Source organism: Carassius carassius, chromosome 28 (assembly GCF_963082965.1).
Source record: "Carassius carassius chromosome 28, fCarCar2.1, whole genome shotgun sequence".
Taxonomy (NCBI): Eukaryota; Metazoa; Chordata; class Actinopteri; order Cypriniformes; family Cyprinidae; genus Carassius; species Carassius carassius.
The window spans coordinates 14,875,390-14,893,287 of NC_081782.1; the positions used below are offsets into that span (position 1 = coordinate 14,875,390).

Consider the following 17,898-nt stretch of genomic DNA (forward strand, 5'->3'; position numbering starts at 1 on the left):
GATGGTGTTGGAGGTAAGTATGTTTTAAGATTGAACCCTGAAGGCAAACACTTCAGCTCTGACTCTCATTTCTCTATTTAATGTGCAAAGAAACCTATTTATAGATGGACTTTTCTAAAATGTGTTGCAATGCTTTTTTTTTTATTTGACACTCCTGACCAGATGATCACAATCTGCTTACCTTGCAAATAGTCTGCCAGGTCTCCTCCATTGCAGTACTTGAAGGGGAAACAAACAGAGAAAAATAAAACTCAACTTTAAAATCAATACATTTTATAGGAGTAATCAAAAAGAGCCATTTTTAACTCTTATATATTTCCGAGCAGATAGAAATAAAAGGTCTCTAGAAATACCTATAACAGTATTATTTATTTTCGGTTTTCATTTGAATTTTGGAATATTATACAATTTAAATTTAAATGGTACTTCATTTTAGTTTTAGTATGTTCTATTTATTAATTAATTTTGTTGCTTTTTATGCATTTTTATGAGTTTTAACTGTTTATTTCTGTTTTCATTATATCAGGTTAAATGAAATAAAACTGAGAAATGGTGCCTTGTTAATAATATTTGTACAATATTTGATTTCAGTTAAAGTTTAGGTAACTTTTTGTGGTTTTAGTGTTAGTAACCCTGATTTATACTTTTTAATATTTCATTCATTTACATAACTTTCACAATTTTATTAACTATGAAATATTTTCCTTGACTTGGACACGTGTGCATGCACAAAGAGCAAATTGCATCAGCGTGTACCAATTGTGAGTGGCTCTGGTGTTGAGGACTTTGAGTGTTTCAGAAGCAGACCTGTTTGCACAAACACCCTCTTCATGTCACACACACGCAGGTGCCAATAAACAATACTCAGAAAGCCAGCAGGTTACATTATCATAAGGTACATCAGAAGTGTTGGACTGATATTACACACTAAAGATAGTTGATGTTGAAGCTCTAGAATTGTTTTTGAGAGCAGCTTTCCCTGAACGGATATTTTTAGTATGGCCTCTTCATGTGTTTGTTTCTCCTTCAGAGACTGCAGTGTTGGGCAATACTAGAAAGCATAGCCATGAAAGATTAGGCGCCTTATGACAGAAACAAGAGCGTGTGGAAATGAGAAGCAAGAGAGAGGAGAGAAAGTGGGGTGAATACATGCTTTATGCTCACCTCCATAACCAGGAATACAGAACTTGGCGTTTCCTAAAACGAAAAAAGACAAGAAACATAATTTTACTCAGAAACAGCACATAACAGCAAACATATGGCACTGATTTGTTTGCACACAGGTTCATATCCTCCAGCAAGCAGGTGGTTGTGGAAATCCAGGCACGTGCGTAAGTGAAAACGACTCACGTTTCAAATCCTGGCATGCAAACCTCATGTTGTTGAAACCGATTAGATACACTAGCATCATAACAGCTATTAGGGCTGCTGTGTCAATACTTAAGGAATTCAATTCTGAATGCTGGCCAAATACAAACACAAGACCCCTGTTCTTTTCTAGGAAGTGGGGTGTTACAATAAACAAGACAAGCCACCAATCTACAGAGCTTCCTCCATCATTCCCATCTCAAAATTGTATAATTCATGGTAACTTCTAGTGAATTGATGTTGGCAGCCCATTAATGCAGTTGTAATGGACTGGGCCATTAACAAAGAAAGCGCGGCCATTTTATGTGCTGCTCATAAGTGCTTGCCTGTGGAGAGTGTGTGTGGGAAGAGCTTGTCATAGCGGTATACAATCACATTACCTCTCGTTCCTCCTCACTGTATCTCATTACCTCACCCATTCAAGATGACTGAATACTCAAAATCCCTGCTACTCCTTATGAAGTTTTAAAAATGACAGGGTCCTCAAAAGTCAAAATGAAATCAGAATTGACTCCATTTAGTTTAGGGATGTACATTTCTTGTGAACAATTCTTTGGTGCATGTATGGGGTGTGAAATATAATTGTACCATATTGATTATTGGTCAGTGTTGCTCATTTTTAATAGTTTTGTACCAATTTCCCTTGTGTTACCTCTGCCAACAAGATGCTATAAAAGTTATTCCTTAATAACAAGCAATACACTGACATTTCGCAAAAATATTCAGCCAAAACAGCAAAACAAAAAATAAATATAGATTTTTGCCAAGAAAAAATTTGAAGAACCGAAATTATTGACATTTAATCAGCACTTCTGCAATGACAAATTAGTTTCTATTTTCTACACACAACGTAGATGAGATACAACCATGACCAAAAATTATGTTAGAAGAACAATAAAGACATTTTTTGGGATTAAATATCGAGATGCGGCTCATTTTACTATGTTTTTACTGATTTAAAATAAAAAATCTAAAGAGAACATGGCACACTTAACTACATACCGAGTTCAGTTGGCCAAATTTAGTAACAGAAACTTTTTGGTTTTGTTTAAATTAAAACTTTTTTTTTTTGTTTCAGTGTTTGGTAAAAATTCATGCTGGTGGATTCTTATTACTAATAATTTAATAACACAGCTAAGCATAATCTTACGGAGCCCTGCACATGACATGCAGGAAAAAATATTAGGCTAAATCATGTGCATGATTTACTAATTCGTTCCCTCAATGTACTAAAACATGCACATGATTACTATTGCGTTTCCTCGATTTACTATTTCGTTCACTCGATTTGCTAAATCATTTAACAAATGGAGTGAACGCAATAACAAATCGAGGGAATGCAATAGTAATAGTGCACACAATTTATTTATTTTTTCTTGCATGTTATGTGCGGGGCTCCATATAATCTTGTACCTGTAGCATTTAAAATGATTGATTTTAGTTTTTAGTGTTTAATTTTGATTTAGACAAAATATGTGATACATTTTGAAACTTTTAATATCTGCTAAGCAAAAATCATTATTGGCTTATCAGTATCAACAACAATTTTAATATTAGTACATTCCTAATAATAAAAAAAAAAGTATTTGTCTTCATAAAATTAAATCAAAATGTACAAGCAGCTCATGGGAGGAGGGGCTGATAAACTCGAGGACATCATTAATGCTGCCATCACATCTCAGTCATTTCTTGAACTTGACCCCTTCATCTGTGACTTCATCTGAAGTCAAATGGCCCTGAGCATGATATGCACAAACAAAAACACGGGTCATTTGATGAGAGGTGCAAAAGGAACCGTTGACCAATGTGGGCAGGAAAAGACAAACAAACAGCTATGGGTCCAGAACCACATGTCCAAACACACTAGTGCCGCCCTGATCTCCTCCTGCCAAAATATTCTTTACTATTGGCAAGAGATGAGATTCCACTTTGGCTCTTGCATAACAATATGCATTATGATTTAAGAGCAGTGGTAATGTAATTAATATTTATCATGTAAACAAGGATATAAAAAATAGGTCAGACAGTTACCAAACACTGGACAAAACCATCATTTTGAAACTTTAAGAGCTTCAGAAGAACAATGTGCTGCTACTTCTGTGAGGCATATAACATTAGTTACTTTGTGTAATAAATCAATAACAGCAATTTTGACAACAGACTTCCATTGCATCAGAATTCCAACAACCATAATAATCAGGTTAAACAGCAAAAAAATAAAAAATAAAAAATAATAATAATAATAACAATAATTTTGGATGAAATAGTTTTCAATAGCCCAAACTGTTGACTGAAAGAGTGACATTTAATCATTGCTTTTCCGACAGTGTTTATTTTGTTAGCTAAATCAGGTAAACATGACAACAAAAACATGTCACACTTTACCCCGACCAAAAATTATGCTAGAGTAGCAATTTGTAAAATTTGCTACTCAATGCCTTAGAACTTTACTGTCACTGGTTTAATTTATCACCTGTGAACAAGACATTATAAAGAGCATAATGAGTTCAAATACCCAATTTAATAACCAAAATCTCATTTTCAGTTTTTACCTAAATAAAAACTTTAAATCTTCAGTTAGATGTTTTGCATGCAAAAAAAAAAAAAATCATTTTGGTTCATCACTAAATTAGACATTAAAATTGCTATCTTACAGAAGCCTAATTTTGTTCTTAGGTCAACCCTACAACAAAGCACCATTGACAAAAAACAAACTCAATGAGTTTGAGATTCCAGAGCTGCGCTCCAATAATATCTTCACAGCTAACACAAGCTGAAAATACAGGCACGATATGAAGTCAAAAAGCAGCACGGTCCAGCCAGGCTGTGAGAGTATTGCATCATAACTAGACGTGCTGGATTACATAGATGGAAAGCAGCCAAAACATGGCTTTAAATTATGAATGTTTGAGAAACACCACATATGTGACCAACTGCGAGAGGTGGATGTGTTCTTCTTAGAAACCGGTTTCTAGTTATCTACATGATGAGGGAACAGAACATTCTAGGGCTGTAATGAATACTTGAGGTGTTGTGAGCCTATATACACATACTGTCCTTTTAGACGAGAATGTTTCTAAAGCAATGTCTCTGGAGCTCTGAGTGACACACTAGAGAATGTGTATCAGCAGAAACAGGTAGTGAATAACATCAGCACATCATATTGCTAGTGGCAAGGCCATGAACCTCACAGTATTAAGAGATAAAGACAAATAAACATGTTTACTTGGGTCTACAACCCACGAAAGGCTGGTAAATAAACAGACAACCTACACTTGGTGACATGTTGGTGGAAATGAGGGTGGACATTTAGAGAGCGCTATTACAATAAAAGGTGAAAGAATGGATTCATTTCTAAATGGCAATGAGCATTATACTACATTGTGAACACAACTTAGGCCTATTAGCTGAACAGCTGTTAGTTCCTGCAGGCAGCTCTCGAGGAAAACATTAACAGGTTCCAGATGTTTTCAGGCTGTATTTCTTTCTTTTCTTGCAAACAACACTCACTGCTCATTGTCTGCATTTGCATTCATCCCTCCCCTTCTTCTCAGAAAACTGAAGACAACAAGTCAATCCGTCCTCCACTGGGACACACTGTTCTCTAACAGGAAGTTCAAGTTTTGTTTTGACATATGATTGTCTCATGCACATGTGACTCATAAACAACTCTGACTCCTCCTACCCTGCCTCAAAGCCCCGTCCACTCCTCATTCCCATGTTTCCAAGTAGCCGGAATTATTCCATCCCTTTGATCTCCGTACAAATTTCCCTTTCCTTGCAAATCTACATGTTCTTTGCATATCTGAACAAAACTTCTCCGTTTCTTCAAAGGATAGTTTGAAGAATGTTTCAACTGATTTTATTCATACAATGAAAATTGGTGGTGTCCGAAACAACAAACACCCTACTGACTTACACACCACTGACATACATACATGCATCAGTCAATCAATCAATCAATCAATCAATCAATCGGAATTTTATGTTCCACATAAAATATAACAATATGTAGACTTGGAATGAAGAAAAAAAACATATTATAGATTTTATTACATAAATTGCCATTTAAAACGCGCTATGCTTCTAGGCTGCAGAAATTTCTATATATCAATATAACTATAAAATAATAACAATAATAATTGTTCATGTTATTATATTATTATTATTATTATATAGTCATATTGATACTGAATCAAAACAAATTTAGCCTAATTGTGTAGCCCTATAAGCACATCAAACCTGGAGCGTTACTATTAAATAAATAAGAAATATTACTATGTAAAAATAAATGTAAAAACTAGAGTAAAAAATAGTTAAATTGTAATTAAAATAATTAAATTGTAGCCTTTGCGATTTTAGGATCACACTAAAACATATTGCATTTTTGGTTTTATTTTGACTAACTGTGCAACTCTAAGGATGAGTTGTTGGGTGAACTATCCCTTTAAAGGAAAAGCACAAGTAAACCCGTGTCAGGCAGAAGAAGAATCACCACCCTGTTATTACAGCAGGTCTCCAGCCTCCCTCTGACAGGGCAGGGACATCACTGAATAGCGTTTGGCTGGAGCTGCTCAGCTCTCACTGCAAGCCTGTAATTAAAATGGCTGCTGAGATATCTTCAGTTCCATTGGTACAGATTCCCATTGAGGAAAAGCTCAATAACACTTCAACATCTCAACATGTGTACGCGCTCTAAACAAGCATGCACGTGTGAAGTTGGACTAACGCTGGCATTAATCACAAGCAGCCTCCATTCACACTTCTTCATCATGTGGGTTGAGATCGTTATCGGAGCTGCAGGTCTGGCCCGGAGCGCTACCACACTGCATATGCTCCATGTGGCGTAGTGGGATCTGAGGGCCTCCTCTCTCAGTACAGCTTAAATGTGAAAGGGCAAGTGCTCCCTGTTGCTATGATTTAACTAGACACCTCTGGCTGGGTACAAAGAAAGTCAATCCTCCTAACAACTTTAATGACAGTGGATTGTAAACAGTCCACGGTAGAGTAATTGGGCTTGGAAGGGAGCACCATCGATATTCCCCAGGGCTCCGTGCTGCCATCATGAGAGGTGTGCTGGAGAAAGGTCACCTTTCTTCTGTAGTATATGCCTCTTGGTGCCCGTTGAGGTAAATGGCCATATATTTCATTTGAGGAGCAAACAAGCAGGTATACACTTGCTTTGTATATACAGTGTCTTAAGATAGTGAGAGTGACAGATCTGCAAAGTGAGATAGTGAGTGAGTTCATTAAATCAAGAATGAAGGGCTATATTAGATTTAGAGATCCAAACTAATTTTGTGAGTACTAAACAAGACCACCACAAAGAACACTACTGCCACTGGGGAAAAAAGTACTTTAGTGTAATTAGAAAAGTATTTAATATAATTGTATTATAACATCATAAGGTGTAAGCTGGAAAATGATTTTTTTTCCCCTTTGCACTAACTTAAAAAAGTGCTTGAATTATATATTAGGATTTTTAAAGCAATTAATTGCAATAAATTGCATTCAAAATAAACGTTTGTGTTTACATATAAATACATACCTAGGGTTGTGGGTTCAAGTTTTGGGGCTGGCAATACCATGACTGAGGTGCCCTTGAGCAAGGCACTGAACCGCAGCATAAATGTCTGCCCACTGCTCTGGGTGTGTGTTCACTGCTGTGTGTGTGTTCACTGCTGTGTGTGTGCACTTTGGATGGATTAAATGCATCACCATACTTGGCTGAATGTCAAGTCACTTTCACTTTTTTTTTTTTTTCACTTTTACATGTGTGTGTGTGTATTCATCTTATGTATGATTTATATTAAATATGAATATACATATATATAACATATATTTATTAAATATATACATGTATGTGTATTTATGTATACATCATATAAATATATTCAGTATGCATATGTATTTATTTAATATATGATATATATATATATATATATATATATATATATATATATATATATATATATATATATATATATATATATATATATATATATATAAATCATGTAGTATTTATTTTTTATTCAATTTCTATTTTTGTTATATTCTATTAAAATATTTCTATTTTTTTATTAATGTGCTGGTTTTATTTTATTTTTATTTATTTAGATTTTTGCTCTTGAAATGTAAATATTGTCACTGAACACCCACTATAGAGCACCTTATGGTAATGTTTGTTTGCATTGCCTTATGGATTTCGTAACAATAATTGTTCACATAGAGTACAGAGAATATGTTTATGACTGCATAACATTTCTGATGCAAATACTATTCAAATACCCTCCCTGCACAAACCCATGTGAGTATTCAACATGATTCAGATATCTGTGTCTTTTCCTGGAAGAAGAACAGCTGAAGTACGGAGGGGTGGAATGACTTGAATCTTGCAGGGTAAATTAAGATCTTCCACCTTGGTCAGACTGACCATGTGATTCAGAAGCCAGGAGTTCGCAGATCTCAGCATTGCATAAATGTATTTACAGTCACCTGACTACAAGCGACGCAGCATGCGTGTCTCCAAAAACAGCTGATCAACAGCTACAGCACGTCACCACTGACACCTACTTCTCAATTTCAGCACAGGGAGGAAAAACACACCTCGGCCCAAATGGGACAGAGTTTGGTACTACCTGTCACAGCCAACTAAAAGAATAAGATAAACAGTGTATCTTCAAGAACGATCAGCGAAATGAATCTAAACGGCTTGTAGTGCACTCAGACCTCTCTGCCCTTGCAGGAGAGATAGATTACACATGAAAACACTCTTCTCCTCAAGTGTCTTCCTGGAGTAGACCAAAAGTCTTGCAGCGTTCAGCACAAAACTGATACAGACAAGCATGTTTAACTGAAGAATGAGGGGTCCTGCAGGTCTGTGTCGGGTGGGAGTGTTATATAAGCATGCTGCGTGGGAAGAGTAGGATATTTAACGACTCTCTTCACTATATTGGGAAGCATTACATGTCAAAGGTGTATAGGTGACTGAATCATAACAGCCATAATTAAAACCACAGCTTGATCCTGCCGTAGACGTCAACATCCTTTCAGAACAGTGCCTGCTCTGTCAGCCGAGGGTTTGGACCAACGAAATGGCAGCCCACACCATTCCAGAGGAGACAAACCCACCCCCTGTATGAGCCTGCTGGTGGGATGCAGAAAGAGGGGCGCTGGGTATTGATGGATGAATTAGCTTGCTAACAATACACACAATGTATTTTTGCATTAGGATTTATATAACTGCAATTAATGTCCGCTCTAATGTCTTTATTAGCATTAAAGAAAGATATTCTCAAAGTGGTCTCATGCAATGTACAGCAGGGGTTAGTCAAGAACAGATCATGTGACTTATCATGTGAATGGTGATGTTATATAAGAACTGGGCCAGTCCCGCAGGCCCTCAGAGCTCTTAGTGGATAGTAACACAGCACTAACAGTTCTAGGCACCAGAGTAAGTACGGATAAAGCATTCACAGATTATAGCAATAAAAGAGTAAAAGTGCATTACCTGGACATCATACAGCGCCACAATGTTCTCATGTTGGAGTTCCTGTAAACAAAAAATAAACACGGTCTATAAATACTGTGGCATTGTAAAGATAATATTAGAATTAAAGACGGATACATACTGTAATATAAAGTATTATATAAAAAAATTGCAAATATAACAAACAATATTTGTAAAAAATAGTACACACTTCAATCAGAAGTTTGGGTTTAGAAAGATGTTTTGAAAAAAAGACTATATTATTAAGATTTAACGTAAGTTAAAATGTTATTTATTTCTGTGAAGGCAAAGCTGAATTTTCAGCATCATTACTCCAGTCTTCAGTGTCACATGATCCTTCAGAAATTATTCTATTATGCTGATTCGGTGCTCAAGAAATATTTCTTAATATTATCATTGGTGAAATCAGCGCTGCTTAACATTTTGTAGAAACAGATATACAGTTTCTTTAAAAAAAACAACAACGACAACACTGATTTGAAATAGAAATCTTTTTATCATTAAATAACTAATGTATTATTAATACAAAAAAAAAAGAAAACCAACAATGACAGCTCACCTTTAAAATTTTGATTTCTTTGCCAAGCAGAATCTGAGATTTGGAGAGATTCTTTTTGTTAATACTCTTGATGGCGACCTCCCAATCAGTCTTCTGCAAATATCGTACAAAAGAGGGCAATTATTATCATCATTAGGCAGGATGGCAGAAGAGGGTTACACGGCCTAATTACATTACTATGAATCCTACAAAGCATTTACGTCTTACATTTTAAGAATTAAGAGTTGAGAGAGAGAGAATATTGACTGTTTAACCCTGTAAGTAGGAGTCTTTGGTTGAATACACACTATCATTTGCTTCAAAAGCCAATTTGCTGCATCCATTCTGCATATATTTCTCAACATTTTGACCTGGTACCACATAAAGCGGAGACAATAGTTGGGATTTTAGCCTTTGGGAAGGACATTTGTGTAAGGTGGGATTCCACAGGGCCACTCACTATCTTAAAGAAACTGTGTCTGCAACTCAGAGTGGAAATCCATGAATAGAACGATGCTTTTCATGTAAATGTAGGTTAATAGGAGATGTTCCTGCGGCACACTGTGCTGTAGCCAAATGCTGGCAGCACGCAAGAGCGGCTGCGTTCATCTCGCCTCGCTGAAAACCAACTCAGCCAAGCGTGGTGAAGGCAACCCAGAGAAAATGCTACTGGCTTCTATACTGACCCCATTCAGTAGATGAGCATTCAGAGTCTCTGCTTTTAATATCACATCTAATCAAGGAATGAGAGACTGAATGCACAACATAGATGTCTAATTTATGTCCTGTATCATTCTGCATGTTTTCCCAGGTAGAATGCATCGATCAGCGGACATAAGCATGTGTGATTATGAACATCATACATTACATACATTTGTAGGATGAAAATAACTGTCTCACTGGTAGTATTGAGTCAGCTGCTTTTGATGAGATATGTATCAGCTTACTCCTGCTATATATAGTCACAGGCTGATATTGTACTACATATTGTGCATACATTAAGTATTATCTCACACAAACATACAGTATATGCAACATGCAGAGATAACCAACTGTAATGATCAACAGATCCACAATAAATCATTGACCATAGAGGTGTGGGCCAATAATAGCATTTGATCTGATTAGAATAGGTTTTCCAACTGTACAGTTGAGTGTTCTGATGCCTGATTTTCATTTTACATTCTAGAGAGTTTTAATGCTGTTAAAGTCAGTATGAAATGGAAATAAATTTCATTTCTAAATGCATGTTATTGATTTTTGGTGGAATTTATCTGTACATACATTACAGTTTTTATATTTTTTGACCTTTTCTTTTTTAATTAAAATGTCAAAACTCAATCTTGTGGTGAAAAAACAGGCTCCTCTATGGTGACATATGTTGGACTTCTCCAATCCCATTCAGATCAGTCTTCATCCAATCAACGACTGCTGGACTGAACCAAGACCCTGTACTAGGCCTATATTTTTTCTTTTTCTTTTTTCATTTGTTTCACTCGGGTGTATTTCAGATCTGAGAATATAAGAATATGAGAATATTATCAGCTAACCTACAAACTTTTCTATCAGAATATTCCCACCAGTCAGAATGAAACATCACAAATGAGATCTTTTTAATTTCTCTGTAGTTTCTCAAAGACACCAATGAGATAACAGAGAAACTGGAGATGTATCATGCTTCTCAGATGTTTCTCATGAGAAAACGACCCAGTAATCTCACGTGTCTCATGTTTCAGATGAATTCTCAATGATGGAGGCCTCTAATTTTGCTCAGATTTGTACCAAAGTCTCCAATTCAAATCCCAACAGTTACTAGTATTCCATCTTATCAACTCAAGATGCTTGTTTATTAGACGTAGCATTGATCCCAAATTGTTTCTAGTAAATTTCACTATATTATAGTGAATATTTTATATATACTGAATATTTTATAGTGGTACTGAAAATGGATCTAATTACTATTGGACTAGTAATTAAAAAAACACTAATAGCAAACACAGACACTCATTAATTTGTGCAATTATGTTTAAGCGGCTTGCAAATGTCCTCATAACATCAAGTCAGTGTGTTTTTGTGTATTTAGGCAATGTAAAAATCAAGCACAAAATCCTAACACATTGTGGGTTCCGTCCCTCTGCCCAAACCTACAAGTAGACCGGTCAGTCCTATTGACGTCAGACGGCTGTTTTATGAATGAATGACTCCAGCAGTATGTGGCCTATTCTAGCACACGTTACATAAAAACAACCCACGCTTTCTAGTCAAAAACTGCTATGACCGAGAGATGTGCAAAAATGACAATGCATGCACAACACAAATCTATATTTCTCTATTAAAATGCATTTAATACATGTAAATTTGAGATTTAATGCCTCTCTTCCTGTGATGCAAATAGGATAAACTAGACAGATTTTCAATGAATAATGATGCTCAGTCGCAGGGGCTCGCGCCAGTCATGCGCTTATTTAACATTACCTTTTTATGTCTTCCCTTGAAGACGACTGCAAAGGCTCCGTGTCCGACGAGGTCCTTTCGGCTGTATTCAAAGTCTCCCACCGTCTCCATTTTTTTGGCAGGTGTCCGGTGATACACAACAGCTTGTGATGGAAAGGCTGTGAGGGACAAGTTCTTCAAACTCGCGTTAATCCAGACGACAGTCTGTCCGAGAACCCAGACATCCCCAAATTATCAATGAGAAAGGCGACACTTGAGAGTTTCCCAGTTGGCTGGCTTAAAATCAAGAAGACGTCAGAATCAAAACAAAGGAAAAGCTAAATGTGAAGTTTACTAGCTGACGTTAGGTGCGCAGGATGCACGTAACTCGCTCCGTTGTCGCTCTCTGACCCCGTTAACAAGACGTTAGCTAAAAGAAATAGCTATTAATAAATCTCAAACCTATATAGTTTCCAAGCTACATAATGTCAGTTCAGTTTAAAGCAAAAGAAAGAGGTTGCAAACGCCCTCTGTCTCTTACTGTGATAGTGCCTCGTTAACTCAACAGCGGCGCGGAGGGTCATTGAGTTTTCCATCGCTAGCTGGCTGAAAAGGACAGCCAGAGGAAATCCAACACTATTCACAGTTACAACAGCAGAAGATAAATCGTAATAAATAATATCTAGATGTGTTCCGACATCTACTTTACATATAGACAAGCAGTGCCGCTTTTATAATGACAGGTCAGTTCCTAAAAGACGCGAGCGTTCCTATTCGCTTAATGCAATGGTCATCTGTCCTTCTGCTTCAAATCCATATGATAGTTAATGGTACACCATTTCTTCAGTTCACCCCTCTGTCCTGCTTTCGATCTCGCGGGACAATGCAGGAAAACATCAGTGTGTCAGTTTTAAGAGACGCAGGAAAAGACGTTAAAAGCACGATCCGTTACGAGAAGGGGAATTAACGTTTGTCTTCAGTTCGTTCCGAGAGGCTGACCATGACCACAGCTTGCTGCATTACAATGACAGAGCTCTTACAGGAGTAGACCATCATAGCGTGTTCCTCCGCGCACACGAGTGCGTCGACCTCCGCCGCGAGAGATAGTCCCACTCGCGTCACAAAGCTTGTGCTCGGCAGGAAAACACTAGGCTATACAAAAGAGAATAACTTTTTTACGATGCTGTGAAAAAGCAAACATTTTTTATTTTCCACCAGAATGTACATTAATAAATACTTACGAAAGAAAGAAAGAAAGAAAGAAAGAAAGAAATATTAAGGGTAATTATGCCTAATATGTTCAAGAAAAACATGCATTTGAAATATTAATAAGATTGAATAAATACATAAACGTAATAACTGCACTGAGAGCTAGACTCCAATGCTAATTTATTTTTTATGGAACAAAAACAATATGACAGCGCTTGGTGCGCCCCCTCGCGGTGGCTGTCCGTATGAACACGCAAATAAAAACAAAAATGTTTACTTTTGACATTACAGGCCTCATTGCCATCCTCTGGTGGTAAAACAGACAGCATTTTTGTCGTTTTCCATTTCAATTATCTACATATTCATAAATCAAGATACATTTACTTTAAAAAATATCTAAATTAAGTCAGCTTATGCTTAAAACTAGAAAATATCTATACATTGTGTGAAAACAATTGGTATGTTTTGTTTTCCCTTTGAATTAAGTTGATTTTTCTTACACATTTGACAGTCACTATTTTTTATTTTAAACAAACTCACTTATCTTTGATACAGGTTTCAGATATAATATTTTTATTCATTTTGATTCTCAAGTAAATGTATCTTTAATGATTCGATATTTGTACAGGAAAACAAGACATAAATATGGAGAAAGAAATTAATTTGCAGTGCATCATTCCCAGAAGTTTTGATTGCAATATATCTACTGTATGAGATAATGGTATGAATAATAGGTTTGAACATGCATGGCCACTGTTATTACTAAAAAGTCACCTGGTGAGTGACTCATGTCTCAACATCACATGTCCATGTGAGGCATCAAAGTAAAAGATTTATGGGGTGAGGCAACAGACATGGGTGGGTCCATCTCCAGTGTCATGGTCAAGAAATCCTTCTGTAATTTAATGGGAATTATGGCCTACCTCTTACACACAATAATCCATAACCAAGTCTCATATTAACCCTGTAAATTATATTGTATCATATTAAATACTCATATTTCTAATGTCTTATTAACATGATCAAAACTTTGCTGAAAATTTTGTTGTACACCATTTATTCCTTCTGTTGTCTGACTGATAATTTATACTTTTAGCTATTAAAAGGAATTTTAGTATAATCATAAAAATATCTGCCTTCAGGTTGTGCATGGTACATGTGTCTTTTGCTGTGAAATCTTTAATGGTTTAAAGTAAACATAAGAATCACTTTTATTTTGTTAGTAATTATTGCTGTCAAACAATTAATCGCATTGAGTCAAATCCAAAATAAACGTTTTTGTTTAGGAAATATATATGTGTATACTGTTCATATTCATTATGTATATATAAATACAAACACATGCATTTATATATTTATGAAAGATGTTATGTTTATTTATTAAGTATATTTATATTATAAAATAAGAATATAAATATATAAATGTATATACATGTAAATATTTTCAATATATATACTGTGTGTGTATGTATTTATACTTACACAACAAATATACACAGTACACAAACTCATATTATGTAAACAAAAACGTTTATTTTGGATGTGTTTAATAGCGATTAATCATTTGACAGCACTATTAGTAATATTTCAAGATTAAAACTTTTTTTGTACTGAAGCAAAGTAGGGTTACTTGATTATCCACAAATAATTTTAATTTGAGAAAAAAATCAGGTTAATAGTGAGTATCAAATATGATGCATCAGGCTTAGAAGTTTATTAGTTTAAATCTCAATCATCATTGTATTGCATTACATTATATGTTTTGCCCCCATAATAAAAAACAACAACAACAACAACAGAGATTTAATCATAAAACTAAGTATTTAATTATCATCTTATTATCAAAAATATATATATATATAATGGGGATACAAACTGACATCTGCTATTAACATGCATTTTATGTAAGCAGTCTGCTGTAATTAAACTCTTATTGTCTTATAATACAAGCTATCAGAATTGAATCTTACCTTTTTTGCCATAGAATGTGAATATCAGCAACTGCTCCAAATTCCATATTATTGTTTGTGTGTAAGTTTGCATATTTTGCCTAAAGATCTGATAAACTGATGAGTTTATCTCAAAATGTTAGCATCATGAAATATAAAAGCAGAGAGGTAGTAATCTAATAAACATGACATTCCCATTATACAGTGGTGTATCAGTTAAATGGCATTAATGACTGAAGATCACTAAATAAAGCTTGCCAGAAGCAACCCAGATTTTTTCTTTCCCTTTTTTATTCTCAGCCTCTCCATAATTCTTGTTCACAACCTCAAGTTTATTTTCATTGGTGTCTGCAACAAAATCAAGACACTGCAGAATTTCTTCAGTAATATAAGCATATCTGTTGTTTCTGCTTTATTTGGTCTATACTGGACATTTACCAATGTAGAAAAAGGACAACAAAAGGATAAAAAATTAAATTAAATAAATACGAATGTGCATATGTATTCCTTCACAAGCAAGATTTATTCAGACTTCAAACACAGATTCGTTCAATAGATTCACAACTGATGACATCGTTCTTCACAAGCAAATGCTACCAGCTTGTGCTAAAGTCTATGGAGGTTGAAAAAGCCACCGAAGCAGATGTGCACTTCAAAAAGAAGAGACTTTAGTGAAGGAAAACTGTAAGTCAGTGCTGGAATTATTTGTACACTTAAATGATTCATGATCCACATGAGTTTCTAATAATAATACTGGCCTTATTTAACAGACACCAGTACGTGTGTGCACACACACAATTTAAATTAGACTTCCCGATGACATATGCAGCAAGAAAGTACGGCCCCCGGAGGATGCAGCCTTCTAAATGAGACAAAGCATATATTACATGTAACATCTTATGCTGCTCTAATTGACTCATTGCTAATGATGTCATATTGTACATTTAAATAAGCTGCAGCATTCTGTGTCAGTACAGCAGCTTTAGTTTATTTATTTTTTTAAATCTACACAACTGTCCCTGAAGCCTTGAAGCCTGATCACATACGCAAGCTCTTCACAACTCTCTTTCAGGTGAGTTTCATCAATTTGTCAGTTTGTGTAGTTTCTCTTGATTTATTATGGAGCAGCATTACCCGAGAAGAACCAGGGCACGTCCCGCACACCTAAGCGGCTTCTTAGTGGAGACCGTCTCTTCCATTCGTGGGCCCTGTGAGCTTTCACAGCTGGCAACTGTAATCAGGTTAGATCACACCTACATCTGCATCTCTGCCAAAGCTAGAAAACCTAAAGATTTGGAAGAGCGTTACATGAAGAATGCTGCTGTTCTTCCCGGCATGCGACCAGCAGCCTCAGTCTCTTCAGTGGATGTGTGTCAGCTCCTCTGTACCATCTGGAAGAGCCCGTCTCTATCCACGACCACAGTGTACAGGGCTACCAGGACATTTAGCCTAGCCAGCTGTGGTTGGCACCATCCCTACAGCCTTTAGCTGGAATTGAAGATAAAGGAGCGCATGCAGGAGCCCATGACTGCTGGAGACCAATCAGCCTGATGAATATCTGAAGACAAGAACTCCAAGGCACTCGAATATCTCAGTGAAAAAATTAAAAAGCCTTTATTACATTCTTGGCTTGCTTTTTTAAAAAATGGTGAGAGGTACACCTACGCGTTGCGGTTACATGCCTTCATCAGGGTGTGTATTACAAACAATGTCTCAGTTCATTTAACAACAGCTAATTAATCAAATTAGAAACACCTGGTCACTCTGTGTAAAGGAACTCAAAGAGAGAGGTAAAAAAAAAAAAAAAGGAAGGCAATTCAACTTGCATCTCTTACACAAAAGTCATAAAGTGTGAAACTATCATTATAAATATAATGCATGAGAGAGAAAAAAAATAATAATAATAATATCAAAACATCTCACACAAAAGTAATAAATCATGAAATTATCAGCATAAATATAATGCATGAGACAAATAAATAAATAAATAAATAAAAAATATCAAACCATCTCACACAAAAATAATAAATCATGGAATTATCATCATAAATATAATGAATGAGAGACAAAAGAAAAAAAAAATTCATTTAAGAAATGGTACAAAGTCTAACTCTCCGTTTAAGCCTGGAAATGTAGTTGCTTTCAATGTATAAATCCAGAAAGACTCTCTCTGTAACAGCCTATTAGTCCTATCTCCTCCCCTGATTGATTTCGGGATATGTTCAATGCCAGTAATTTTTAATGTACTTGGATTACCATGATTCGCATCTCTATAGTGTAGGGCCATAGGGTATAATGGGTTGCAAACTCTAATCGCATTTTTATGCTCTGCTAATCTGGTCTTTAATTTTCTTGTAGTCATCCCTATATAGAAACAACCACATGGACACTCCAACTTATAGACCACGAATGAGGTATTACAATTAATAAATGATCTTATTTTAAATTCAGAACCAGAGGTTACATCTCTAAACACACCAGTCTTAACCATATTATCACAATGATTGCAATTACCACATCTGTAATTTCCTACACTTAAGCCTAACCAGGTATTTGATTTCCTAGCTGGAAGATGACTTCTCACAAGTTTATGGAAGGAGATTCAGGCATGACTTCTCTTAGATAAGGATCACTCATAACTATTTCCCAATTACTTTTTGGGATGAATATATTCTCATCACTAAACCTTCTCCGTAGACAGGTCTCATCTGAGATGCCAGATGAAGACAAAGCACCTGATTCTGGACAGCAGGAGATTACCTGATGTTGAACATCACAGTCTTATAATGATGGGAGCAACGTCAGAATCATCTGAATGGAAAAAACTGATTATACTGATTATATAAGTAGAAGTCATCAATGGATTAATGGAGGTATCTGTTCAAACATCA

At 35.7% G+C, this 17,898-nt stretch overlaps 1 protein-coding gene across 5 annotated transcripts in view; it reads right to left on the bottom strand.

Annotated features, from left to right (window-relative positions):
• The window catches only part of ulk2 (unc-51 like autophagy activating kinase 2), a 32,240-nt gene extending 19,362 nt beyond the window's left edge, over positions 1–12,878 (bottom strand). For 4 of the 5 annotated variants that reach the window (XM_059514510.1, XM_059514509.1, XM_059514508.1 and 1 more), the window contains exons 1-5: positions 11,892–12,878; positions 9,438–9,530; positions 8,879–8,920; positions 1,165–1,197; positions 182–218 (exon numbers count right to left, since the gene is read on the bottom strand). In XM_059514510.1, the coding sequence (XP_059370493.1) occupies positions 182–218; positions 1,165–1,197; positions 8,879–8,920; positions 9,438–9,530; positions 11,892–11,981 (295 nt within the window). In that variant the 5' untranslated portion in view covers positions 11,982–12,878. The remainder of the gene's footprint in view (positions 1–181; positions 219–1,164; positions 1,198–8,878; positions 8,921–9,437; positions 9,531–11,891) is intronic. The other variant, XM_059514507.1, reaches the window with a different exon arrangement.
• Between the last annotated feature and the right edge of the window lie 5,020 nt (positions 12,879–17,898).